The sequence below is a fragment of the Micropterus salmoides genome, unplaced genomic scaffold (assembly GCF_014851395.1).
Source record: "Micropterus salmoides isolate LMB-PRFRI ecotype aquatic unplaced genomic scaffold, ASM1485139v1 Ms_hic_scaffold_5, whole genome shotgun sequence".
NCBI classification, from domain to species: Eukaryota; Metazoa; Chordata; class Actinopteri; order Centrarchiformes; family Centrarchidae; genus Micropterus; species Micropterus salmoides.
In genome coordinates this window covers 27,601,209-27,628,839 of record NW_024044237.1, presented here as the reverse complement: position 1 = coordinate 27,628,839, position 27,631 = coordinate 27,601,209, and the positions used below count along the sequence as shown (strand labels likewise).

At 37.8% G+C, this 27,631-nt stretch overlaps 1 protein-coding gene across 5 annotated transcripts in view; it reads left to right on the top strand.

Annotated features, from left to right (window-relative positions):
• lingo2 (leucine rich repeat and Ig domain containing 2) overlaps positions 1 to 14,321 on the top strand; it is a 237,541-nt gene extending 223,220 nt beyond the window's left edge. For all 5 annotated transcript variants that reach the window (XM_038700257.1, XM_038700254.1, XM_038700256.1 and 2 more), the window contains one exon: positions 11,306 to 14,321. In XM_038700257.1, the coding sequence (XP_038556185.1) occupies positions 11,318 to 13,159 (1,842 nt within the window). In that variant the 5' untranslated portion in view covers positions 11,306 to 11,317 and the 3' untranslated portion in view covers positions 13,160 to 14,321. The remainder of the gene's footprint in view (positions 1 to 11,305) is intronic.
• Positions 14,322 to 27,631: the final 13,310 nt, after the last annotated feature.

Below are 27,631 nucleotides of genomic sequence, written 5' to 3'. Positions count from 1 at the left end.
TCCCTTCACTCATGGTTTCAATAGTAAACTGTCATAGGAATGACAATTACCGACATAAAACATTATATTCTAACCAGAAACATTTAATAAATTTTAACAAAACTTCTGCATCATGGGATTTCTGAGGGATGGCCTTTAAAGCTGATAGGCTATAAGGTCCTCAAATTCCACTGGAAGCCAACAGCGGAATATCACCTTGCTTTTACACCTGTATGGCAGTAGGGGGTTATAAACCTGTGGGGGATGCAGTACACTAAAAGTGTACGTGCGTCCAAAAGCCAAAAATAGCCAAAAAAAAAAATTCAGACTTGTAAGCATGTCCCCTTTATGAATCATAATCAACTTGAAATGTGGCCTATGTGGAGAAGAAAAGGGGCACCGGAGCTCCACGCCCTTTATAACCGATCTGCAGGAACGGGGCATTCCTCCTGAGTAGTGACATCACTGACCGAAGGGGACACACACACACACGCAAGACGGGATGACCCCGGTGCTAATTTCGATTCCCACGTTTGAAAAGAGAGTAAACCAAATGCATTCCACCTGTGTTTAAACATGTATTTAGGTTACACAAACAGTCCACTCACTTAACAACGATGGCGATGAGTTAAAAGAAATAGCCTGTGACTGAACGACAATGAAATAGTGTTATTTTCCATAACAAACAGCGCATCACATCCATACGCTGGCGCACAGCGTTTGGCTCGCGAACATGTGATAACAATACAGTATCAAACTATGCACTAGTATTTGCTCGACTGACGCATTGAAAACGGCATCAATTTAAATGTAATTTGTCCTCCTGTTCACCTTATTTATGAGAACAAATTGTACTGCATACAAGTAATTATGATTCCTGATTAAATTGTCCAAAACATTTGAGGTGTTATTTTGCAAAAACAGAATCTCCGCTTGTGTTTATTATCCTCAGTCATGGTTCTTTTTTTTTTTTTCGCAAATTATCTTAAATTATGTTTTTTTATAGCGAACTTCAGGGAAAATCAATCAATCAAGTGTCTGATTATTTAGAAAAGCTTTAAGCCTATTCTGCTCAGAGGTAATATTTCGATATATTTTACACACAGTTTCATCCTTCTGCCATGTGAGGTGCCGTTTCTCATTTCTCCTCTTTATATGCGTAGACATGGTTCAGAGTTTACTTACAGGATGCACATTTTCAAAGTCTTCAACGAGTTTGTTTTTTATAGATCACAACCTTTGCTAGGGAAGTGGCGTTAGTTGTTGTCACCTATATTGTAATAATATTTATTTCTACTTACTGTAGTCCTCTTCTGTGTTACTTTCTTAGACCGATCATGTGTTTTGCCTGCAACATCTTAATTATTAGCTAATAAACAAAATACGTCACATGTGATACGTAAAAAATAGAAGTTTAAATGGATTGATGATAAAACCGAGTTTGCATTCTCTATCTGCGACAGCTGTGCGTAACTGTGAGCCAAGGTCTTTTTTCCGGTTTTATCCTGAAACACATGAGCGTCGGACATTAGGATGTGATTTAAGCTGAGATAGATGTCACCCTATCTATTATCCTAACAATAGGAGACAATTTTAAGTATCTGAGAAATAGAAAGGCTTTCAAACTAAAAAATAAAACAAAAAGATTTCAAGTCGTGTACACAAAGCGCAGAGTTTTTCCTGATTTGACGACTTTACCATACCGTTTTTGAAATGGCTGTTAGAGAGACTGATGTTTTTGATTTTAGACTACAACATCGTTTTAGTCTAATTGTGTCAGGTCCTTCAAACAGCGGTAACATATTTTGTGAAAATGTTGATTGAAAATGCCCATAAGCTCATTTCAAAACAGATGAACAAAATGTGTTTACAAAATATGTGCATCATAGAAATTTAAGTTGTTGATATATAGTTCAGAATTTGTTTTTTCAAGGCAAAGTAAGCTGTACTATTAATTTGAATAACAATTATCTTGTTTTGTTTAAAAATCCCAGAGATAAATACATATCTGCATGGACTGAACGTGGGGAGTTTGTGTTTAACGGTAATATTATTAAAGGGTCTCATGTGTATGATTTGATAAGAGGAGTGACTGCTTCTCACAACGTGAGCAATGAGAATCTTCTCCTCTTATTACGGAACCACCATCTACACCTCTTGTTACCAGAGGGCATCGATTAGCAAACAATGAAACAAGTCCCTTTGTATCTCCTAAAATGCGATTGAGTGATTGGATAACTTTTTAATTGTATATCGTTATTGGTTTTAAATAAATACATAGAGACATAACTTTATCAATTCAAAGTGTTTTTATTTATATCACCAGAATAACAAAAAACATTGTCGTACACGTTTCAATCTATAAATCATTTTGATAATGAATGGCACACAACTTCTAATATTATTATACACATTTTAAAGAATCTGATACTTGGATACACTGGTTACATTCTGCATAATTATTTTGACCACGTGCAACCGAGGGTCATATTTTCTTCACAACTTTGCACACCATAAAATCAATGCATGACCGTTTATTACTATATTTAGTCATTACATTGTCATAAGATAACCCTCTATCCATATGGTAAAGAAAAAACACACAATGCTGACCACACACTACAGAATCCACATCTTGTACTTGTCTAACAGAATGTTGCGTGGACTTACAATTACTGTTGAGAAAGACAGAAAAGGATTCAGGAAAATGTGAGTATACCAGAGAGTTCCCAGAACTGTCAAAGAATGATCCCACACCCTGCTTGTCAATATAGATAGCGACCCAGTGTTGTTTACCACCAACATGGCGGGTCTCTTTTTAATAACTGAGGGAGCTGATCACTAGCAAAGTCTCCAAGAAAGACACCCTGCTTTACTACCTTATCAAGTACTTTTGACAATTCTGTCATATTCATACTATCGTTAAGTTAGAAAAAGTCAATGAGAACCTGTCTTATAGAGGATATCTCAATTATAGAATCATATGTGGCGTAAATAAACGCATTTATTATGCGTTGAAGCGGATTTCTAAAAATCTAACACTACCGTTTTTAATGAGCGACATATGGTCTCTGCATCCTTCTTCAGGGCTCAGGTTAAAACGGAACAGACTATATCCATTACAAAATTCGTAGCGGGTTACGGCCATAGCATTGTTTTTAAGATACTTTCCAGTTGCCGAGTACAATTGATGATACTCCCTGATGGCATTCCTTCTGGTAAAGTTGGGTTGAAAGGGTTTTGAAGGATATTGTTGGCCGTCAACGTATAAACATAAAAACTCTATCATAATGGTTAAATATAAATGGATTACACACATAACTACCTGTAAATGCCTCACGATCTACAAATCCTACTACAATAAATTTAGGTATTTGTCCCAAGAATATATTTTCTTGATTTCAAACACAAGTACCCGATGGGACGCTTACATTTTTAAGACAGACTCTGTCTATAGGATATTTAACATCGCCATGCGTTAATGCCTTAGCATGCGCTAGCTTAACAGCCAAAGATAAGGTGATTTTCTTTACAAACAGGCTTGCTGACGTAATGTTAACCCGAAAGTCGTCTACAGTGTTGCGCATTAAGCAAAATTTGTTTTTAGCTCTTATGAGTTTTATCTTGAGGTCTGCTCCATTTATCATTAACTTGTAAATGTAAAGGGGATATTAGCTCCACTACGCGGCCACCTTGTGTGTACTCCATTCTTTTAACTAGTCCCTCATTGTGTCCTCCAGCCGTTGCGTCGTCCATATGACCTGCTGTATCCATGCAAAATAGTCCAGATCCAAACTGTGTCTGCAGAGCGTCCTTTCCATAATTCTAAAGGCACTCTATTATACCCCTGTAAGGATACGTGTTTGATGATTGCGTTATGAGTCAGTCACCCAACGATATGTCAACCTGTGAAAATGACATTAGTAATAACATCCGAAGCTATGTTTTTAGCAGTTGTCTTTAAATGAGGGGCAACAAATGTAAATCCTTTCTTGAGTAAGGGGAATGCTAATCTAAACAAACCCCTAAAGATACCCCCTAACCCTGCACCATACTGAGCACCGAGCCCACTGTATCCTGGTAAATCACCACCCGCTTGGACTGTATAATAAGCAATGTACTTGTCCACATTGTGAGCATATGGATGGTACATTTCTAATACTGATATTTTACGGGTCGAAAGTATAGCTTTATTATCACTTTGCCATACGTAAAAGGGATATGTTGATTCTGATCTGTCTTGAGAGAAATCTCGATACTATCAATGTGTGTTTTGCAGAGCCTCAGATAGTGTGGTCTGTCATAAGTATTTGTGATCATATGGTTGTTTGGCCCCAATATATGTACTATTCTTAAAAGAGGGACGTAACTATCCCCTACTGTTTCATGATCAACAATATCGGTATAAACAAACATATTATACATCCCTACGTTAACATCGGCAGGATGTGGCGCTAAATATGGCATCTGTGTCAATGCTGTTAGTTCGTGGCTGAGATCTAAATGTTGCAATTCCCTTGTGAGTTTTAAAAGCCACTCCGGGGATGAATCCTTGAAACGTTAATTCTATGTCTCTCGTTGGCAAAATGCTTACTCTGTTGGTAATATTGTTGTAATCAAACTCAATGTGAACCATGTCGTGTTCAGATAAACAACTGTTTAGTTCAGCTATTATCTGTGACATTGTTGTATAGAATCCCTGTGTCGCTGATAGAACTACCCTCTTGTTGGATTTTGGAACAACAAATTTTGAGACTTCTGTTGAAAAAGATTTCCATGTTTTTGGATATTGTATTTCTATCAAACCTACCTCGTATGCTGATTTAAAGTGTAAAGGCTTGGATAGTTTCGTTCTAAAGTTTGCCATTGTATTGCTCAGGTAAAATAATGCAGACGAGTTGCTGGGCAGGGTGACAAAAAAAATCCTCTGTATCCATTATATATACATGCATTAGTTATGTACATGTGTTTGTAAGCTGCTAAGGTAGCTGAATGACCTGTTTTTCCAAAATCCACGAGTTAAATTTATCTGGCCATCCGACCCATTTGACTAACACCATGTCCCGCCTTGTCTTTTCTTTCTAGATAAAATCTTTTCTATTTTAAATGTTTTGTTTTTATCTATAATAACTTTTTGCATCTCTTGCTCATAAAATGTTCCCTGTAATATTCAATATATCTACGTATCGTTTAGAATTATTGGCTGTTAGATAACGCCACATTTTAGATTTCAGAGTCCTGTTAAAGCGCTCTACTACAGATGCCTTAGTCTCATTTGATGTGGTAGAGTGTACGATACTATTCATTTTCATTAACGCATCGAAATCTTTGTTTAAGAACTCTTTTCCCTCGTCTGTTTGAATTTTATGCGGTATTTTACCTTCAGCTTAGATATCTTTAAAGGATGCTGTGACGCATTTAACACTCTTACTCTTTAAACAACACACACTTGTGTGTTTTGAAAACAAATCTATACACGTTAATAAATAGCGTACCTCATTATTTTCAGCAGAATAAGCGGAGATGTCAACTAGATCTAGCTGGAATTGCCAATCTATTTAATTCACTAAAACCTTGTTTCTCTTAAAATGCACTGGAGCCATCTTGTGTAGAGTATAGGCATCTTGCTTCATGAGCCAGTTTTCTACGTCTGAATCTGTGTACCGAACTTCGGTAGTGTCATATATGGCCTTTTTAAGTTTTTCCTTGCCTCCGTAACCCCCTGCGTTTTCTGTCGCATAGTATATATTTCTCATCACCTCCTCCATGATCTTTGTTTCAAAGACTGATGCTTCAATTTCTGTGTTTAAGTATTTTATTTCCAATGACATACGCAACATGGCCATCAGCAATGATTACAAGTATACACTTTTCAGAAAATCAGTACAAGCACCTATGTTTTTACAAACCAAAGATTCAGTTAAGCAATACATCACATCAGCAACATCGACATGTTGTTTTCTGGTTAGCATTAAAACACACAAATCAATGCTAAAAGTACAAAAACAAAACACATGACCCATATGAAACTCATTATCGTTCACAGGAAATACATTTGCTATATCGAGTAGAGTAGATTTCACATCTGCATATTTATCCGCTGTCATTTCCACCATGGTACGCCATCCCAAGGTCATTCATCTAACACATTCTGTCTGTTTGTCAAATCTAGAACAACATAGTGTCCTATCTGTGTCACATATCGCATTGTTAACAGCTTCACACAACAGTGCTCTCATCTTATACACGATGTATCTCTTTTTGACATGGTTTAGACATTCCCCATTGTTTTTAGTGTTGTTCCCCCTTCCAGATGTCCAGAGATTCCTTAACTATTGTGCTCACACTGTCCTCCACTCTAACTACCCGTTTAAGCCAATTGCATGTGTGAGGTTGTTTTCTGCTTCATTTTTCTGCTTCATTTATCTGTATAAGCGCAATACACACATGTTTGTTTAGCTTTTTGCTGCAGTATGTCATATAAATAATAAGCTACGGTTACCTGTATAATACTGCTAGCAGTAGTGTTAGGAGATGTGTCCTTGTCGCAACAGTCCAGAGCGTCCAAACAGGCACCCTTAAACGGCTTGACCCTGCTCTTGTCCTCTTCTGATTTTTCTTCAGGAATGAGAAATGTTAAATTTCTTTTCCCCAGTTCTTTGCCATAGTCATCCACCCGTGAGTTATCGACGACATCATCCTGGAGTAATGGAAAATATTTAGGGGTGCTCGATAGATCCTCGCCCGCTGCACATGTCCTCGTAACTTGTTTGTTGTTCATCTTCCTTGTCCTCAGGACCAAAAAGTTTTCTTTTGATCCCTACATAACTAACATAAGGTTTATACCATCTGAATAATTTATCAATGTGCGAGAAGACTTCAAGGGTTCTATCCCATTCTCCCCACTGGACCACAAAGCCGGTCCTGAACCACGTCTCCCACTCTTTAGACCTTGCATTGTGAATGATAGAATCGTCCTTGCATGATCTAAAAAAGATGTAGGATTCTGGATCGTAGACTTCAAGGTCTGTCTCTACACAGTAGAGCTCTCCAGGCACAGAGCCGCACCATTGTGTGGTATATATAGACTCCTTTTGAAGCTCTCATATCTTTACAGACTTTGTTTCTGAAGTAATTCCAGTCTTTGGCTAAAAAACTAATGTGCGGTGTGCTTTCACGAAGAAAAATTTCATCAAGCTCTCTTGTATAAAGATGAACTGATCCGTGCTCAAACAAGAATCCTGACATTCTAAAATCTTCCACTGCCCATTCAAACTGAGGCCAAGCCTTTCGGTCCAGAAAATCAGCCAATGCTGTTGGGGGAGTCTTCTTTCTTGGAGCCATACTCATTGCAACAGGATCTATAATTATACGTCGTTTTGGAGTCATTACTCCCAATTGATTACCTGTGACGTCCATGATTGTGATGCTGCAAAGATGGCGTTGTTGTTCTGCACGAAGATAGCTCTGTCCAATACGGATTCACCCAAAAATCGTTCAGTCACCCTGTTCCACGCTCTTGGTCAGATGTAAGTCAAAAAACTAGCCCACTATATATACAACTGACTGCTAAAGCCACTCCCAAACATCCGCTTTTAGAGGATAACACCGGACATCCCATATACACAAACCCCTTTTCAGACCTGTCTTCACCTTTTGGTGATCAACCCCCACCACCGCTAATAGAGGATAAGGCCGGACGTGTCTAAATACCAACACCCATTTTCACACCCCATCTCTTTGTTGTTCAACCTCACTATGACCCCCAATCTTTTTTTATTTTTTTAATGTATTTATTTTAATTTTTTTTTTTTTTTTTTAATATTTTTAATTTTTAATTTTATTAATTAATTAATTTTTTTTTTTATTAATCAAAGATTTATTCACGTGCACGCCATTATTTACTACTGTGATCTAGCCTACATAATCTATGTTTACAAAAAAACACAAAATAAAAAACAGCAGTAACTGAAGCAATAACAGGTGTTTGTGAAGACAGTTTTTGCTCAGGCAATTAGTATGTTAGCATTAATGTTGAGCATAATATAAAAAGGTTTTGCTTTTTAATGCAGGGACTAAGGATTTAGCCTTACACTACGAATAAACTATTATAAAGCTGTTGAACACTGAAACAGGCCAGTGCAAATTTGGCAATGTTATACAAGTCAGCAGCAACTGAGAGCCAGTCATACGGTGCCCAGTAACTGTAACAATAGAGCTTTATAGCAAACTGGGGACAAGGGAAAGTAAAGATACAAAAATGAAAACATATCATGAATATCAGTAACTGATACACATACTGTAGATGCCATGAACAAAAACAAATATTTACATTTACATTAAAAAGATCCATAAAACATATGCTAATGACACACACGAACACAAAGTCAGTGCATCACCATCTAGATGCTATGTAACAGAAATAGACATAAGTGAAAATATCCAGTGACTTCACACATTGCCCATGTTTCATTTGTTAAGAGCACATGAATGTGGTGCCTGCATTTTGGTAAAATGAATTGTAAATGTATGAAAACAGTTAAATGTCTAGTTTTATTGTGCACATTGTCATACTTGATGCTGTGTTTCAATTTGCGATTTGTGTCACTTACAACTCACTTAGCTGACAAATGAGCGCTTGGTACTTAGCACTTTAAGCTACAGATTTTCCTTATTTTGTCCATTTAATAGACTTTTTAGGTTTACATAATGTTTTCCTTTAGATGGATGTGCCATCATATTATCTTTGCACCATAATATCTTAGCATGTTAAGAGCCTGGAGAGAAATTCAAATTATTCCTCTCATTGGTTAAATTTAGCACAGCCCATGACACACCAAATGAAGCAGGGATGGTTTGCAATCGTTGCAACCTGTCACCCAGTCTGTTTGTGGCAAACAGTGCATTCAGGTCATATATCTGCTCATCTTCATGTGCTTATGTGATACATTGTGAGCAAGTGCTTATGTGACATATATGAGTAGACCTATGAGTAGACCTATGAGTAGACCTATGCGTAACAAATAGATTTAAGATGGACCAGGCTGTGTTTTAACCAAGCGGCAACCTCCCAGACTAAAAAACGAAGCCAACACCGGTGCCAAAAGCTGCAGTTTGTCGAATGGCTACCTGAGGCTGGCTGAATAAGCAGGTCAATCCCCATATGCCCCCATATTAAAATGCCGAACTTGGAATTAATTTTAAAGAACTCACCCATTTAAATTATATTAATGCTTAAAGTTCATAATTAGACTAGACACAGCAACCAGGCTTCATTTGGCCCACCCTAGATCCACCAACACTGCACCTCTTTCTCTCCTCCATTTTTGGATTAGCCAAGAGTTAGGCGAGTCAGGCACTGCCAAGAAGGCAACAGCTGGAGCCACATTGAGCTTCACAATCGCTCGTCAGTGATCTATGGATGACAGCAGTCTTTGGTTTTAACCTTCTAAAGCCTGACACAAGAAATAATTCTGTTTTTAAAACTAAGGTGTTTCTTGAACCATTTAACAGAATAGAAAAAATATTCAGCTTTAATTTTTTTAGTGTATCTACTGTATTTATAGCAGTACATATTATACATTTTAATCTATAATATTTAAGTCTACTTTATATGTCACTCCAGCATATCACTATGTATTAAATGCTATTATATCAATCATTTTTTTATTTTATTGACTTCTGGAATAGTCTAGTGTTCCCACATTTGTGACTTGAAAAGTATATATATATATACCCACTCTAAATGTTGTATAAAGATACAACTGAATCTTTCATTCATTTCATTAAATAATTACAAGGCTGTGTGACATTAAAACCATTATGAAACGCACAACAATGATGATTAGGTGGTTTACAGATGCATGAAATAACTACTCTATCATATTTGATATACAATTCATCTAAAAATGTTATTACACAACAAGTAGGCAGTCCCCTGCGACCCTGTACGCAGGATAAATGGCTGACGATGGATGGATGGAAGTAGTCATATTGAATTTGGTAAATAAGGATTACTTTTTGCATTACAATGATAATCCACTAGAGGGCAGCTAACATGTGCCATATTGATGTAATGTACAATGTAATGTATGTATAATATATTATACAATAGGTAATTGTTGACCTTGTTGACAACTTAGAGGTCTCAGAAACTTGTATTAAAATTTTGCAGAGTGAGCCACATGTACAAATAGACAGATATTTTGATGTATGTACACATCTAACAAGATCACTTAGATTGAAGTGGGCGAAACAAACTATTTTAACCCCAAAAATGCAGAAAGTAAAAATAAGAATTCCTTTTTTTATAAATTTTTGCCCTGCACAAAATTGAAATTACTTGAGGCCATATCTGTCAGACTGAGTTTTGTTTGCCATTGGATTTATTGAATGGAGATGTAAAATTTCCAGAATAAGTGATTTAATACATCTGAACTGGATTAAAAAATATTAATCATGAGACCTTTGTTAATTGGTTTTTGTGACCTTCATGATAATGCTTGTAATCAAAATCATAATATTCTTCCAACACTGAATAATGCGCTTCAACAATTTTTACTTGTTGATTGGGTTTGGTCACATAGACCATGAACTGCAAAATGGGCCAAGCATTTTTTTCATGATTGATTTCTTTCATTCTGCCATTTTAGCCTGTTTGGGGTTGTTTCTTCCAGAAGATAGGGTGCAGTGTCTTTTTAATATTATCAAATAACAGAGACAGATAATTTGTGTGAAAAAACACTGTCAAGTAAAGATGCAGCAAGTTTGGTCAGAACATACTAAGTAACCCTATGTTCATCTGGCTTAGATTTGTAGTAAACACTATCAAAAAAAGTTTTGTGAAATTGTTAAAACACCAAAATTGAAGTCATACAATTATTTTACTACAACAATTATTAAGATTTAGAGAAAATCAAAGTAACTGCAAACACTCACCAGCGTTGTTGTGCCTTGATGAGTATCCCATGGATGAAAGGAAAACAAAGACAGCAGACAGATTCAAATGATGGTGGAAAAAGGTAGATACATTCAAACATTAGGATATGTCCACCAAAATTTGAAGCCCAGTAGTTTAACTGTCCTGTATTTGGATAAATAACTACATGGGAAGAGAATGGCAAGAATGAGACATTTATTTGCGGCGAGGTCCGTCCAGTCTGTTGTCATTTTATACAAAACTAGTAAAGGCACTGTAGGCTATTTTTTCCTGCCACATTATTTGTAATATTAAGTCATTCTAAAGAAACCCAGCTACAATTAAGGTCCATCCTGAGTGGCTAACTAACCTCTTCCTTTCTCTCTTTGTTCTCTCCATTTCTTGCAGAACCGTGACAGAATGGTGGACTGTATGAGCAAAGTCATGCTGCACACGGTTGTCTCATGTTGGCAACCATTCCTGGGACTGGCCCTTGTGGCTGTCTTTGTGAGTTCTACCCTGGGATGTCCCTCGCGCTGCGAGTGTTCGGCCCAGAGCAAGGCAGTTGTCTGTCACCGCAAGCGCATGCCCACCATCCCGGACGGCATCCCAACAGAGACCAGGATCCTGGACCTGAGTAAGAACAAGTTGACAATGATCAACCCTGATGACTTTGTTGCCTTCCCTGGGCTTGAGGAACTTGATCTCAGTGGAAATATTATCAGTTATGTTGAGCCTGGAGCTTTCAACGCCCTGTTTAACATGCACTTGCTTAGTCTCAAGAGCAATCGCATCAAACTGATTCCTCTGGGCGTCTTCACAGGCTTAACAAATCTTACCCGACTGGATATAAGTGACAACAAGATTGTGATCCTCCTGGATTACATGTTTCAGGACCTGCACAATCTAAAGTTTTTGGAAGTGGGTGACAATGATCTGGTTTACATTTCTCACCGTGCATTCAGTGGACTTTTAAGCCTGGAGATGCTAACCTTAGAGAGGTGCAACCTTACAGTTGTACCCACTGAGGCCCTTTCTCACCTGCACAACCTGGTCAGCCTCCATCTACGATACCTCAGCATCAGCACTTTGCATCCTTACTCATTCAAAAAGTTGTTTCGGCTGCGGAATTTAGAAATTGATAATTGGCCTTCACTAGACCATGTCCCGGCCAATACCCTGCACGGCCTCAACCTGACCAGCCTATTCATAACCAACACCAACTTGTCCTCCTTCCCATACCAAGCCCTGAAGCATCTGCCCTACCTAACACACCTCAACCTGTCCTACAACCGCATTAGGCACATTGAAGGGGGGATGCTGATGGAACTGGTCCGGCTTCAAGAGCTCCATTTGGTTGGAGCTCAGCTAACCGCCATTGAACCGTATGCCTTCCAGGGCCTGCGGGGACTCAGAGTCCTCAATGTCTCTCACAACAGACTGGATACACTGGAGAAGGGTGTTTTTCAGTCTCCTGAGACTCTGCAGGTTCTTCTGATTGACAACAACCCCTTGGTGTGCGACTGTCGTCTCATGTGGATCCTACAGAAAAGGCAGTCCATCTTCTTTGGGGATTCACAGCCAGAGTGCAGCACACCTGAAGGTATTCGCGGCAGGCCTTTCAAGGAGTTTAAGGAGACTCTCCTGTCTTACTACGTGACATGTACCAAGCCAAAAATTCGTGAGAATAAAACTCAAACGATCACGGTGGATGAGGGCCAGCAGGCGATGCTGCGCTGCAATGCTGAGGGGACACCAAGACCCATTGTGTCCTGGTTGTCCCCACGTCGACGAGTTCTGACAAGTAGGAGCCATGGTAGGGTTACTGTCCACAACAATGGTACACTGGAGATCAAGTCAGCAGAGGTACAAGACAGCGGAGTGTACCTTTGCCTTGCCTCCAACACTGCTGGGAATGACACTCTGATGACTTCATTGGCGGTGAAAAGTCTGGGATCACTGTACGCTAACAGGACCCAGTACTACACGGATCCCAGCAATACCACTGCCAATGGGACGGCCGGTGTGACCCTCGGTTTAGACCTAAAGACTATTTTAGTGTCAACTGCTATGGGTTGTTTCACATTCCTGGGAGTGGTCTTGTTTTGTTTCCTGCTCCTTTTTGTTTGGAGCAGAGGGAAAGGAAAACATAAAAACAACATTGATGTTGAATATGTGCCTCGCTCAAAGTCTAACGGCACTAACGTTGACTCGGTAGAGGGACAAGCTGGTCCTCGTCGTTTTAACATGAAAATGATGTGACTTCTTATATAGAACCAAGATTCTGGATTGTGGAATTGCCCAAAGTACAATGTATTTTTATGAATATCAGACTACTGAACTTCCCACTGCACCAGGGAGAGTGGTAGTGAGTAAGTTTGGGGCATCATAACAAGATGAGCAGTACCTTATCTCACTCGATCTTGACATAATGCTTGGATACTGTGTTTCAAATACAGAAGATCGTAGTAGGAAATTCTCTTATGTAATTTCCAGCAGGAAACTTCTTCAACATGGATGAGGAGTGATAACTGCTGCTGCCATGGGGACCTGAAGGGAATAGGTGTCAGTTATCAGCTTTTTGAAATTTATATGTCCAAAAAGGACATTTCGTTTTGGGTTGGATCTACAGACTCTGCTGAACCATGTACAGTACAAATTTGTATCTAAGCTATTAACCTTCTTTGTTTAGTCTTGCGCCATGCTTATTCACTGAACAAATCAATGAAACAGACCACAATTTCCTATGTTCGATACATTGCATATGTGTACCTAATGCTTCATTATGTACATGTATGTACATATTCATTCAAAATAACTATTCATAGCAATATTCATGGGATGCATTAGCCAAAATTGATATACCCCATATGTTCAGCAAGAACTTTCTTTAGACTTTTGAAGTTTCCATGGATACAGGAAGGGCTTATATGGGTGATTATATGTCCCTGCTCCCCCAATTGACTCCTAAATATGAACAAATATATATTATTTATCAATGAAAATAGAAGAAAAAAGATTTTATTTATGAAAAATGTTGAGCAAATGTTTTGCAAAAATCAGTCCTCAAACACTGTTCAGGATCTAACATAACACTTGGATCATCATAAAGATGACCCAGTATTGGTCATAGTACCTACATGAACCACCTTTTTGTCCTATTTTTGTCTCTTTTTATTACTTTGACTGTACCTTTGCTGGTTGGCAAAATACATGTGTCAATTTTACTACAGTGACATTTGCATAATTTTCCCCAGTAGGAAATTTGGACTTTGTTGTGGTAGTTCCTCATTTTGTTGTTGAATCATTTAGATTGTGAAAACTTTAAAGTAAAGGTAAAAAAAAAATGTATGTGAAATAAATGAAGATGTATTTGTAAAAGTGAGTCTGACTAAATGGCTAATAAGATACATAATGAAATGTTCTTCTCTTCAGCCTCATTGATGAGCATTAAAGTCTTATTTTGCATATTAAGTAAACAACATTATACTATTAACATTGCAACAATGAAATAAGGAATTTGAACAGTATTCATGAATCTTAATCTACAGAAACACACCTATGCGAAATAACATATCCAGTTGGTACAACATGAAATATAAGCTATGTTATTACTTATTCCATACTTATAAATAGCCATGGATGGGCAGTATTTATGATACATGTATTTAAAATATGTATTTCCAATACAAAATAGGATTTTGTCATTTGTAATTGAAATGGTGGATGAACACCTTCATATTTTGAATCAAAATACTTCAGTGTTTTGTATTTTGTAGTTTAAAAATACTAGGGCTGTCCCCGACTAAGGATTTACATAGTCAAATCAGAATTGTCAATAGTCTTGCCTATAGTTGACTGATTGTCGAATCACATGAGTGTCTGTGTGGCGGTGATTGCGCTGTACATTTAAACTGAGGCTTATTGACCCTTTTCTCTCTGCTGTAGCCTACATGACGTCCTCCTCTCAGGTCCAAAAAATGTACTTTCTAAAGTATGTCTTTCACCGTGGTTTGTTTTCCTCCATGGATTATTTACCTCTCTGTAGCAGCACACCTGTGTAGTAGCTCGGCCGGAAAGTGAAAGAGAACCTTAAGTTCGGTCCGGCATCGTTTTCTTGCTACCTTTCTTTATAATGTGTAAGTTACTCTTTTCTTTTCTTTTAGTAGTTTATATTGCTTTATAGGGCTGTGATAGAAAAATCTTTATTTAATCATTATTTTTATTATTTTTGGTCCTGAAGAAACCAGATGGTTAATTGTGCTTTTAAACTTTTCTTTACGGTCAGAACATGACAAACACTTGATGCCAAACAGCAGCCTGGTATCAAACAGTTCATCACTTCACAAAGCTGAGATAAAACATTCAAAACAAAGAAAAATAAAGTAAAATCTTTTTTCAGTCCCTTTTCCTCAACACAATAAATATCCTAATAGAAAAGAAAGTGCTAATTCGTTTGTGATTCAAATTAATTAAATCAAATATTTATTAAACATTTGTTATTGAGGAAGATTGTATCATGATAATTACCATTATTGTTTTATTGCCCAGCCCTAGTTCATGTTCACAAACAGACACAATCAGTTCCCCAAAAACCTGAGCATGATCAATAATTGGCACTGTTTGAGCACGTTTATGCACAACACTGAATGGATACACTGTCTAGACTTCTGTCAAACTTTTGGATTTTATGTGCAGAAGACTGCGGCCGATACATGTTTTCACCCAAGTAGTTGCTGTTTGTGGTTATCAAAGCATTTGCATCCATCTGGTCATGGTGTCCCTGACCACCTCCAGAGGTCGTTTTGCTGATTGGATCACAATCTGTCCTCAATGCGTCTTGGTTGCATTTACACCTGTACTTTCATGTGGTCAAGTGCTACCCGATCACAGTCTGATCACCAAAAATACATTTTAATGCCGGGTGTAAACAGCCTCTATGTTCCCTGATTCGGAATATGCAAAGTCTTTCACATGTGGTGAAAATAAAACTGACAAATGTGGCATTGCGTCGTTCATTAAGAAATCAAACGCGCATCTCTTTTTTTTTAGATTTGAGGTCTTAAATTTATATTTGTTGAGGTCTTAAAACATCTTAAAAAGCATTAAATTTGACTTTTAAAATGGTGCAAGAACCCTGTTAACACATTTAGATGTAGGAAATAAAAGCTGACATTCTCATACTCATCTTTTGATCTTCAACCCAAATGTCTTCAGTGAACAACAAAACAAAGGAATTTGCCTTCCCGTTCCAATACTTTTGGAGGGGATTGTACATTTTTTTTATATTTAGTACACCATTTTTTACAACATTTATTAAAAGCTTCTTTCTTTTCACATTTTTATTTACAGCATTATATGTTGAAGTATATATTGTAATAGGCAGCAAATTGACTTATTGGGAGAAAACTGGTAGTTCTATTTAAAATCAGACATTGAGCACCTCAAATGGTATGATCCTCATATCATAACGCCGTTGCGAAGCTTCAGCTGTGAGATTGACAGTCAAATCAGGCTCCTTCCATTGAAGCATCAAATCTTTGACTATTCGGGGTCAGCCCTAAAAAATACTATAAAATAGTTTATGAGAAGTGTACGTGACATCGTAAAAATGCTGCTACTGATTGGTGCCTTTTAGCATAAAATGCTATAATTAACAGTTCCTGTAAAATTTTGGTGTCCGTTTTAGTAGCCTTTGCTAAATCGTTTACAAATTTACGTAATGTTAATAACTATTTGACCGGAGTAGCAGCCCGAACAGTTAACGCTGTTAACTGTTAACGCTGTTGCTAAGGTCCAATATTATGCAAAACATACTTTTTCATGTCTTTTCAACATGATGTGTCCCTGGTGTGTCTAAACTCCCAAACTGTGAGAAAAAAAATCTCTTTTTCTCCTGCTCAGTTTTTCAGTAAATGTGTGTGCAAACACGCCGTTTGAATTTGGTTCCTTTCTTGATGTCATGGAGGAGTCTGCGAAACACAGGACCTCACTATCCCTTCAGGGAAGTAGATGGCCCAGCACATATACTTAATACACCACTCTCAGCCATTCTCCACTTTCCACAACAACACATCACCAAGCAGTCATTCCATCGCTGGGCTAGATATGACTTTACTGTGATTTATTGTGAACAGCTTGTTTTGCCTATGGCTTATTCAAGTTCACTCAGTGGTTAAATTATTTAGTTAAAATTTTCTGGCTTTCCCTCTGATATCTTCCGGCTGCTCTGTCTCAGCTCTCTGATATAATTTCCTACTGCTAACTGTAGCTGCGGTTATCAGCTGACTCTGCTCAACTGGGCGCTCCCAGCAGTCCAAAGCTCCTGTACTAACATTTGAGGTGTTAACACCCTGGGAGCACCAAGCTTCCAGTCCGGGCAGAGTGAGCTAACAGCACGACAAGCTGCATGGCTAACTAGCTAATGGCAGTTACCATTAGCTAAAGTAACTGCTAACAACAAGTAAATAATCTGTCCATCAGGAAACTCCTTAAATCACAGAATGTTGTGGCAGAACAGCTGGAGGACATCAGAGGGAAAAACAGAAAATATTTTCTCCATTAAATATAATCCAGTTTTACTAAAATGAATGAATAAAGAGAGAGAGTTGTTTTTGTACAGTAATCAGTGAGGCCTATGCTGTCTCAACCTTCCATACATACACTTACAATGTTGAGTGCATAAGTGCATTCACATGACAAGTATGGCAAAATGCAGGGCACTATGAGCACCCTGATGGTACACTCAAAAGGTTGAGTGTGGAACGCTGGACACTTTTCCCCTTCAATGGTTGCCATCGTGGCTCCATTGCGAAAGGGGAGGGATCAGCCAACCTATTTTTGTGAAAATGGCGTCCAAGGAAGCTGGAGCGATTGCGGCTGTAAAAGTACAATTCCGTTCATTTTTAATAAAATTGAATTGAAGTCAAGTGAGCAAACCAGTCGGCAGATATTTTGGCAGGTGACAATCACGGTCAAATGTTGGCGATAATGATCTGCCCGGTTACAATTCGCCATTAAAAAGAATAAGCGGTGAAATGTTTTGATCATCATTTCTGGTTAGTGCACAACGGCTTGAGTGTTTGGTTTTGAGACAATACTACCCTGTCGAAATTCCCACACTACGCAAATAAGTAGATAGCGTGCACAGTGTACTAGTGTAACGGAAGTATCCAAATTTAGACACAGCTCTCTATCCCCACACTTCGATTCAGCGCTGTGTGAGCTGGTTGCCTTCCCTTTGGAGGGCTTCCAGAAGTTGGCCAGAAGAAATTGGGCTTTTAGGTAGGGGGGCATTAAAGAGACAGGAGTGTTTAGACAGACAGTGAATAGAGGTGCAGAAGCAATGGACAGTATGAGAAAAATAATGTTTTTGAACATTAAAGCATGTAAACATGTTCTACCCAGAAACCCAAAAATAACAGTATGAACCTGAAAAAGAGATTAATATGGGACCTTTAAGTTTTCATCGGTTGTGTGTGAAAAATGTTGTTGTACAACATTGCTTTACAAGGCCCCGAGATGGTGTAAGTAGTTAATTGCACACATGTGCCTTTTTGTCATTACATTGTTGAGCTGCAGCACCATTAAACAGCAGGTTGTCGACCCATCCATGTTGCAGCTCACAAGCAGTAGCTACCTTTCTGTCTTATATGCAGTTAAACTCCATAAATAGTACTGATACCTCCAAAAGCTTCTCAAAACAAGATACTATGCTATGAACTGATGGCCACTGATCTCAGGAATGTGCTTCAAGCAGGCAATTTGCTACCAGCCATGTCTCTGCACGTTATGGGAATATCCGGCAAGACGCCGACAGCGGAATCAGATGTAAGTTACAAGTTCACTACGTCAGAACTTATTCGGCAAAAGTGTTTTTTATGTCCCATTTAGCGCATTAACTGTTTTTTGACAAAGGCAAAAACCACCTCCAGCGAGCGTAAAAACTTTTTTGCGAAATTAAGGATTTTTTTCGAATTTTGCTGTTTCCATCAACCTTTTCTAATGCAATACTTCAAAATGTGCATTAAAAACGTTGATGGAAACATGGCTATTAACTCATTAGGGAGAGAAAAGCTGTTGCTCTCAAGCCATGTCCACTTAATCAGCTGAGTCAGTGTACTGGTGAAGGGGGAAGATCAACAGGTGATTTCATGGTTCTTTGGAAAAGTATGTTTAGAATTTTGAAACACAAACATACAATAGTTTTGTTTGTATAATTTTGATACATGGCGTGGCAGCTGTATTTTGTAGTTTATTTTAATACACGTAAAATTAGGGTATTTGGTATGTTTTTTGAAAATACATTTTGATGTGTCCACATCAATGTCCACCCCATTATATAGCAATATCTAAAAAGATACACAGTGATGCACAGCTGTAATACTCCACTATATCAAAGTGAATAAATTGCACTTTGATAACAGTAATGTGTTAGAATACAGTCCCGAAATATTTTTAGTCATAATATTATTGACTTTTTAACAATATAACAGGTTATATAGTGATATTGACTTTGTAACTCCCTTCTGTTAAATAGCTAACAATACACATTATTATAGAATGAATTATAAAAATGGTAACAGAAATAAACTATATTCATGTGTACAAGAGTTACCATAGGTAACAGCCCCAGTAAAACTGTATATTATGCTACAGTTTCTGAAAACGAAAAATATTACCCAAGAAACACTCAATTGTCTTGACGTATGCTTTGGCAGTTAAATCAGTAACGACCTCTTACAAACCTTGACACAAACACTGATATTTTCTGGTTTGCATACTGGGTACATAAGTACAAGTCAGCTTAATTTTTGTATGCTGAAATTTATTGTTGAATGGATACTATCATATTTCGGCATATTACTCCTAATTACGTTACACTGTAAAATACTTTACTACTATACTATACTACTTACTAAATTATAAAGTGAATGTAAATAAATTATATTGTAATAAATGGTGTTTTGGGTGAAACAATCAGGGAAACTAAAACTGTACTGGAAGCTATTGTTTGACTTTATGTATTGACCAGTTTCTCAAATAGCTTGGTGCATGTAATGGTATTCAATTTTGAAAAAGACTCCAGTGACTTGTTGATGATGTCGTCGTCCCTGATTGTAGGGTGGAACAGGTGGTGTACTGTAGATAAGGCTGACACGTGTTAAACTTGCCATGAAAAAGACCAAATGTGGTGAAAATGTAGATGATGCAATACAACCACTGAAGCTTGTGCAGTGAATCTCCTTAAAATGACCAGCTTCTGACCACATCATTTACCTGTGAAATTTTGTATTACATTTACAGTGTTTTTCTTGCAACAAATTTTCAGTTTGCACAAAAGACCCCAAAAGAAAACAGTATTTATCGTTTTATAATTTTTTCTAAAAAGCTGATGATACTGTTATTTAATAATCCCTTTCAGCTTACTTACTGAGCAAATCTTCATGTACGCAATTTTCTGTTTTATTTAGTGGAACATTTTATATAGGACAATTCTTTGAGGTTCATGGAGATTTTCTATTCAATTCAGTTCAGTTTTATTTATATAGCGCCAAAAAACAATCTCAGAGCACTTTTCATAAAAGAGCAGGTCTAGACCGTACTCCCAACAGTTTTCTGTGAGCCACAAAACCACAAAAAATATTTTTAAGAAAATGTCCGCATATTTCTTGAAGTATGCAAAATCTTGAGCTACTGATAATGTAGACCTTCATTACTCCTTCCATTGTTTGTTGTTTTTTTCTTGAAAATGAATTGTACACCCACTGACTTGAAATGTATTTTAAACTGCAGTATTCAAACTGCTCTACTTCAATGCTGATTAATGGATTATGATCTAAAGATATGGTGTTAATACACAAAGATATACTTGGTTAAGGACTGTAGTGATGATAAACAGTAATTGCTTTCTGCTGACATTAATAACTGATTCTACATATATGACCCATCAGAAATGACTGGCTTCTTTTTAACTTTTTTTCTTTTGCCCTCCTAAAGCATATATCTCTTGTGCTATCCCTCATTTGTACAGTCTCATTAAGAGCCACAGAATAGTTTGGAAGCCTGAAGTCCCCTGAGCTGCTTCAGAAATCAAAGCACAAAATCCTACATTTCCTCCAAAAATACAAAAGAAACAAGGTTAACTTTGTAGGTCAGCGATGCCCACGTCCAGAGTGTCAAATTACATGAAAAAATGTTTTCCTCACTGAACCTGTGAGAACAACTTTGTATTCCTGTACAAATGAGGCCCCTGAAGGAGAACCTCCTTTCTCTCTTCTTGTATAATGAAGCTTTTGGTTGCTAGCGTGGCACTCATATACATTGTATGTCCCAAATAACTCTAAAAGAAAAATTCTGACCACCAAGGTGGTACTTTATCTTCTTAAGAAATCTAAATTTCAGCCTTTCATCTTAAAATATGGGAAATACTTACAAAATTGGAATCCATCTTTATAGGAAAACATACTGATTGTGTTTACATGCACGCTTTCCAACTTTACGTAATAATTTTCAGCAATGGTTACATCGCCTACCTGTTTCTACAGTAACTCAGATAAATCTGACAGCTGGCATAGACTGGCATTATTCTGAGTGCTGAGGGGCGTACAAAGCTGTTGGATTTTTGAGTCTTTGTAAGTTGCGTTTCCATGGTGACATTCATAATAATCATTTCATGTTATGCAGACCTCTTTGTACTAATTGACTGCATTTTGATTGGACTGGTGCATTTGGATTGTTTCTGAAAAGCTGTTGCAAGTGCGATGTGGATGTTTGTCCCCCTCTTATCAGTTATTGACTGATCTGACCACTCTTATTTTCAGACAAATTAGTGAGGATAATTTTGCAAAGCAGATGGGAGTCTCTCAGCCTTATGCAGTTTCTAATAAAATAAAAGAGTTCCTAGCTTAAGCTGCACAGGAGAAAAAAGTCTTACAAATCACCATTCTCTATCAGTAAAATAGGTGATTTAAACTTCAGTCACCAAAATTAAAGAGGAGACCGTTTCTGAAAGGTCAGACACTTCAAATCTGTAAATACCATGAATAACCAAGTATCACTACAAACTAATGCTGTTTTTGTGTTTAGTCATCAGAGCAGTAAGTCACAATTATTTTACACGTCGTTAAAAGCACAGTCAAATGCCCCCTAGCCCTCCAGTTTGGGAACCTCTGATAACTTTAAATAAACACCACAAAAAACGAAAGCATACAACAATATAAATATAAAATTAAACTAATAGAAAACAAAAGGAACAAGACTAAGAGTATACAGCCACACCAGCAGCTCCATGAAGCTGTACTGTGAGCTAAATGCTAATCACAATGACAATGCTAACATGCTGTTGTTCAGCAAGTGTAATGTTATACTTTGTTCACCATCTTAGTGTAGAGTGGTAGTATGCTTATGTTAGGTAGTTAACACTAAAGACAAGTACTGCTGATTTTAAGTTATTATTTTTATAAATTAAAGTTTTGACCTGATGATGGCGCTAGATGATTACAGCTCAGCCTGAGGGGAACACAAATGTCTGTACCAGATTTTATTCCAATTTATCCAATAGTTATACTAGAAGAAAACAAAAATGTCAAATGGCTGGTGGCACTAGATGAAAATCCTAAATATATACCAAATTTTGTGTCAGTCCGACGAATAGATGTACCTCAAATGTCTATGTAGAATTTCATGGCAATCCATAAAACATTTGTTGAGATATTTGACTCTGGACTAAATTGGTGGACATGTTGAGAGAACAAAAGACACCACCGCTAGCAGACACTCAGTATTTGTGCAACAGCAGCAGCAGTAGATATCTTGTGAATACTCAAAGAAGCTCCCTTCAGTACCCTAAAAAAATCCTTTAAGATGCTGAAGGATAGAAAACAAAGTGTACCCTCTCACACACACCCACCACACAAGATCACATTAAAATGGTTGATCGGTGTCTCATAAAATAAACGTCAGGTATGGATAAGGAGGGTTTATGTTTATCTCTGTAATATGTGTAAATACACATCTACAAAACAACTCTCAGGAACTGGAAAAAAAGTCCACATTTGCTCACTGAGATCCTGACTCCACTGAGATAGTTTTGAAATTACACACCACGTTTTTTGATAGATTTCCAAGCCCCACGGGCCACGGAGCCCATGCAACGCATAAAAGATCATATAGACCTGTATCTCAAGTTAAAAAAATTCAGCTTAGCAAACGGGAGCTGTGTGGTTTTGCTTTGACGTGAGAGCAGAGCTGGTTGTAGCTGAAGTCTGGGGCAGATGTTAGCCGGCAGGTTTTGGCTGTGTGTGCTTTCATTAGGTTTAGCTTTCATACGCTCCCCGATGACAGGCTGGTCTGCCAAATGAGCTCCCATGTGAGCCGACTGCAGTTCCAACCTGACGTCCAAAAATTGTGGCTGGCTGCAAAAGAGGAAGACATTCATGTGCTGCTATGCATCGTCTGCACACATTCAAACATTCACTAACAACATAAAATTCTGGTGAAAGACAACACACAATACTCCAATTATTTGGCACAAGTTAAATGCCATGCACTCACACTGCCTCCTGCACATCTCATCATTGTTGATCTGCAAGTTAAGACAGCTTCCTTTGTCTTTGCTCACAAAACAAAGGTAGATTTATGGGATTGAAAAATAGTTATTCCCTTCTTTTAAAATATAAACCTCTCACACTGCAAGGCAGCAGTGAAAAACGTCTTCTGGATAATGGAGGGGAAAACATTATTAGCAACAAAAATGCCTTCACAACTCACACCGAATGCTCTCCCGTAAGCCAACAGTCAATATTTCTTTGTTAGTGTGTTGCTGCATTCTATAATTATGTTTTTGCCCTTTCTGGGAAACACGGTCATGAAAGAAGAAATGAGAGGAGGGATATTGAATTCTTTGCCTATGTAATTGTTTAATGACAAATGGACTCATAAATTGGAGCAAAGAGACGAAAAGTTTTACATTCCTCCCCTCCAGAAGTGAAAGCAATATTTCCTCTCATTTAAATAAAATAATTATTTATTCTGCTTATTCTGTTGAAGTGGCACCATCGTGCCCACGAATTTTAGATAAAGCATTTTATTACCAGCATTAGAATTTGATGATTCATTAAACAAAGTGAATACAGAGCAGAGCAGATGGGATCATGTTTAAACGTGTGAGCAGGAGTCTTTCTCACATCTTGATTCCAAGTGTGATTGAACTTTATCGAGGTTCAGCCCGTTAGAAACAGTCTCTCACTTTCGTCCTCATAAATGCTTAAATGTCACATAAGCATTTATCTACTGAGATTTTCAGAGGAAGGTACAGTATAGAAAATTGGTCTTGCTTTAGTTCTTGCAGTTGCTCCAGCTGAGAGGCATATCATCCTTCGAATACCTGCATTATGATTTAATTAGAACATGGATTCTGCCAGACACTCTCTGTGGAACCAAGGTAATTAAAAAGTGGCCTTAAAAAGTCCATGTTCATGTTTCTTGATATCACATAAGCTGATATTCTGAAGTCTCAGTAACACAGGACAGAGTAAATTAAAATGAGAAAAAAGCAAAGAAAACTTAGGAATTTAGTTGTGACCCACAAAAAGGTGGCATATCAATTTACAGCCCACTAACTAGCTCTTGTTACAGTTAATTAATCTTACATTATTCACCAACTTCACATTCAGGACAAAGTTATACGTATCAGCTAAAGCTAATGAAAGACCAAGGCATTAATATAGAAATTGAATGTGTTAAAGTCATCACATTTGTTAACAGTTAATACTTAACAGGTCAGTATTATTAGACGCCACATTCTCTTGACCACACTTTGCTTTAACATGATGTTTTTTGGGCATTATCTCTTCAGTTTCTGGCATATTATAGCTCTGCTCTAATGACACATTTTTGATTACTGACACTGTTGTGTTTTTTGCTTTTTTGTGTGCTGATTTCTTTCAGCAGGACTTAAAGCTTCGCCATGTGAAGTTCTCCTGGTTTACTTTTGGGTAAAACTTTAGAGTGTTGTTTACGAATACAGAATTAGATGCAAACAGGCATGTATTTGCACTGGGTGGTGCACAGTGAGGCATAAACACACCCGTGGGAGTAAAATGTTGCAGCAAAAGGTTTTTGGTCATTCCAAGACCTAATCAGGACAATTCATGAATGATACACTTCACAGCCGGCTTGCTATAGCTAACATCTATAAATGCAGTACCATTGGGTGTTTGGAGTAATTAAACAGATTGCAAAAGAACTCGAGCCATAGTCATCGAGTGATACCTTGAACACCTCAGTCTGAACCACTTTCTATATCACATGTAGATGTTGAAAATTCAATCATAACATGAGCTCTATCCTCCCATATCCCTTTCCATTTTTTCCATCTGCATAACATATCTATTCCCCTCCTTAAACCCTTTTTCTCATTCTCTGTCACATGCACTGTCAATTCAAGCTCCGACTCCCTGCTGTGCTACTTCCCTCATCGTTTTTTTTTTTGTCTTTTGCTTTTGTTCAGCTGCCGTGTCCTCATGGAGCAGATACTAGATAGATCATCAGACCTTGAATAATCCACCAACAAAGCACACAGTTAAACCAAGCAGAGATCTCCGAGACATCATAACAACATTCTGGTATCCTTGAAGGCAAGGGCAGATATTTCATGTCACTGTTGGTGTGGACAAAAAAAAACAAGATTTTTAGAAATAAAGTCGCTCAGGGTCTGAAAAGGACAGGCCACTGTGAGGCATATGATGGGGAGGACATTATCCTTCAAAACTTAAAAATCGCATTGGACATTGCATAGTTAGAGAACAAGAGCTGTTATCCGTTTGTGAACCAAAAACATTTAATAGGTGCTTTTTTCTGGGTATTGGTTGGTATACTGTCCCTACTAAATTTTATACCCTTGCGTGAAGGAACTCTGCCTACTGAATATAAGTCAACACCTTCTCTTTGCAGTCCGTCCCCTTCCCATACAGTATATGGTCTCCATGATCCGATGAGATATTTTAGGTCTGTGTTTACTGTTTTGTAATTTCGCTGCTTAAGTAAGTTGACCATTGTCACTACATTACCATCATTCATTCTCTTTACATTTCATTGTGTCAGCAAACTCACTTATGTTGTCCTTTCTCTATATTAGTATTATTGGTTTCTTCCAAATGTGGTTATCATATATAAGACTATTTAAACCTTTCACTATAAGAAGTTATTGAGTCCTCATTTAACCTTGCCATTGATAATTGAAAATCCATTACATTACAGTAATTTACAAAATGCGTTTGTCAAAAGCAACTTACAATGACAGAAACAAAAGCTAGATTTTGACTCAGTTTTTAAGGAGAAAATATTTTAGTAAGTGCTAACATGGCATGTTTCTGATAAGGTGTTTTTTAACCTGCAGGGGAAGATGGGTAGTGATTCTGCCAGAGAGTTCATTCAACCACTGTGGGGCCGAACAGAGATCAGCAACCAAAGGGTCATCTGAATGATGCGCGCAAAGTTATCCAGAGACATAGCAGCTCAAAGTTTGAGCTAAAGTGTAGGGTTTGAGCTGGAAGGTACTATAGGAAGGAGCAGTTCCATTCAGTGCCCTGTAGGCCATAATGAATGATGGATGGATGAAAACTGTAGCAGGAAGCTAGGGTAGTGAACAGAAGGGCGAAGTTGTGTGGGAGAACTTCGGGAGGCTACACACCAACAGCAGTAATCTGGACTAGCTGCAGACACAGGGGCTCCAGCGAAGAGGGAATTGCAGTAGTCCTCACGTAACGCAATGTAATGCAAATACATTTATTTACTACACGCAATGTAATCTACCAAGCCTAAACGCAATTTCACGTGAGTGCAACAGCCTCTGTATTTAATACGTTTGAAAGGAAGGTGCAAACCGGCAAGTGTTGTGCAGAGATGGCTTCTGTTATTGTTGCCAGAAGGAGACACAGCCGTAATGAAAGAAAACGTAGAGAAATTAACAATATTAGATAATATTATTCTGTATCCAATGTATTGAAATACAAATATTTTATTATTTATTTGATGAACTATATGAATGGAATTTTTTGTATTTTCCTTTAGCTTTTTGGGGCATACAGGGCCAGGAGATCGCGGAGTGACCAGGCACGGTGCAGTCCAGGTGTGCTGGCCCAAGTACTTAGTGCAATCTCAGGCAGGATGGGCAGGTACATACGATTTCCACATACTCGGGACGCACTGAACAGAACAAACCATGGTTTTTACACAGTGACTGCTTTCCCTCCAGACTCTCCATAGCGGAAACCATTAAAACACGCAAAACCCTCATTTAAATAATGCCACCTCCATTGTGTTTGCTCCTGTTGTCATCTAAGCAATACTACTTAGTAAATCACCCATAACAGGTACTAGAATTGCACATGAAATATTTTAGAATGAACACGCAATTTAGTACTTTATTCGGGATGTTAGAAAATCGGGCCCTTGGAGTCTTATGTTAGTACTGTTGCAATGTACAAACACATTTCTCTGATTTTCATTTACAGTGATAGACAATCAACTTGATTGATTTCTGCAGCTTTTGTCTTACAAATAAACTAATTTTAGAACATCTCCAATCGTGGCACTTTGAGTTAAAAGCCTCTTCCATGCAGAGATCCTGTAATAACTGCGGAAAGAATGTCTGCCATTATGCCACATTCACTCATTCATACCGAACAAAATATTCCGGCATAATCCCACAACCGTGTGTGCTTTCACATA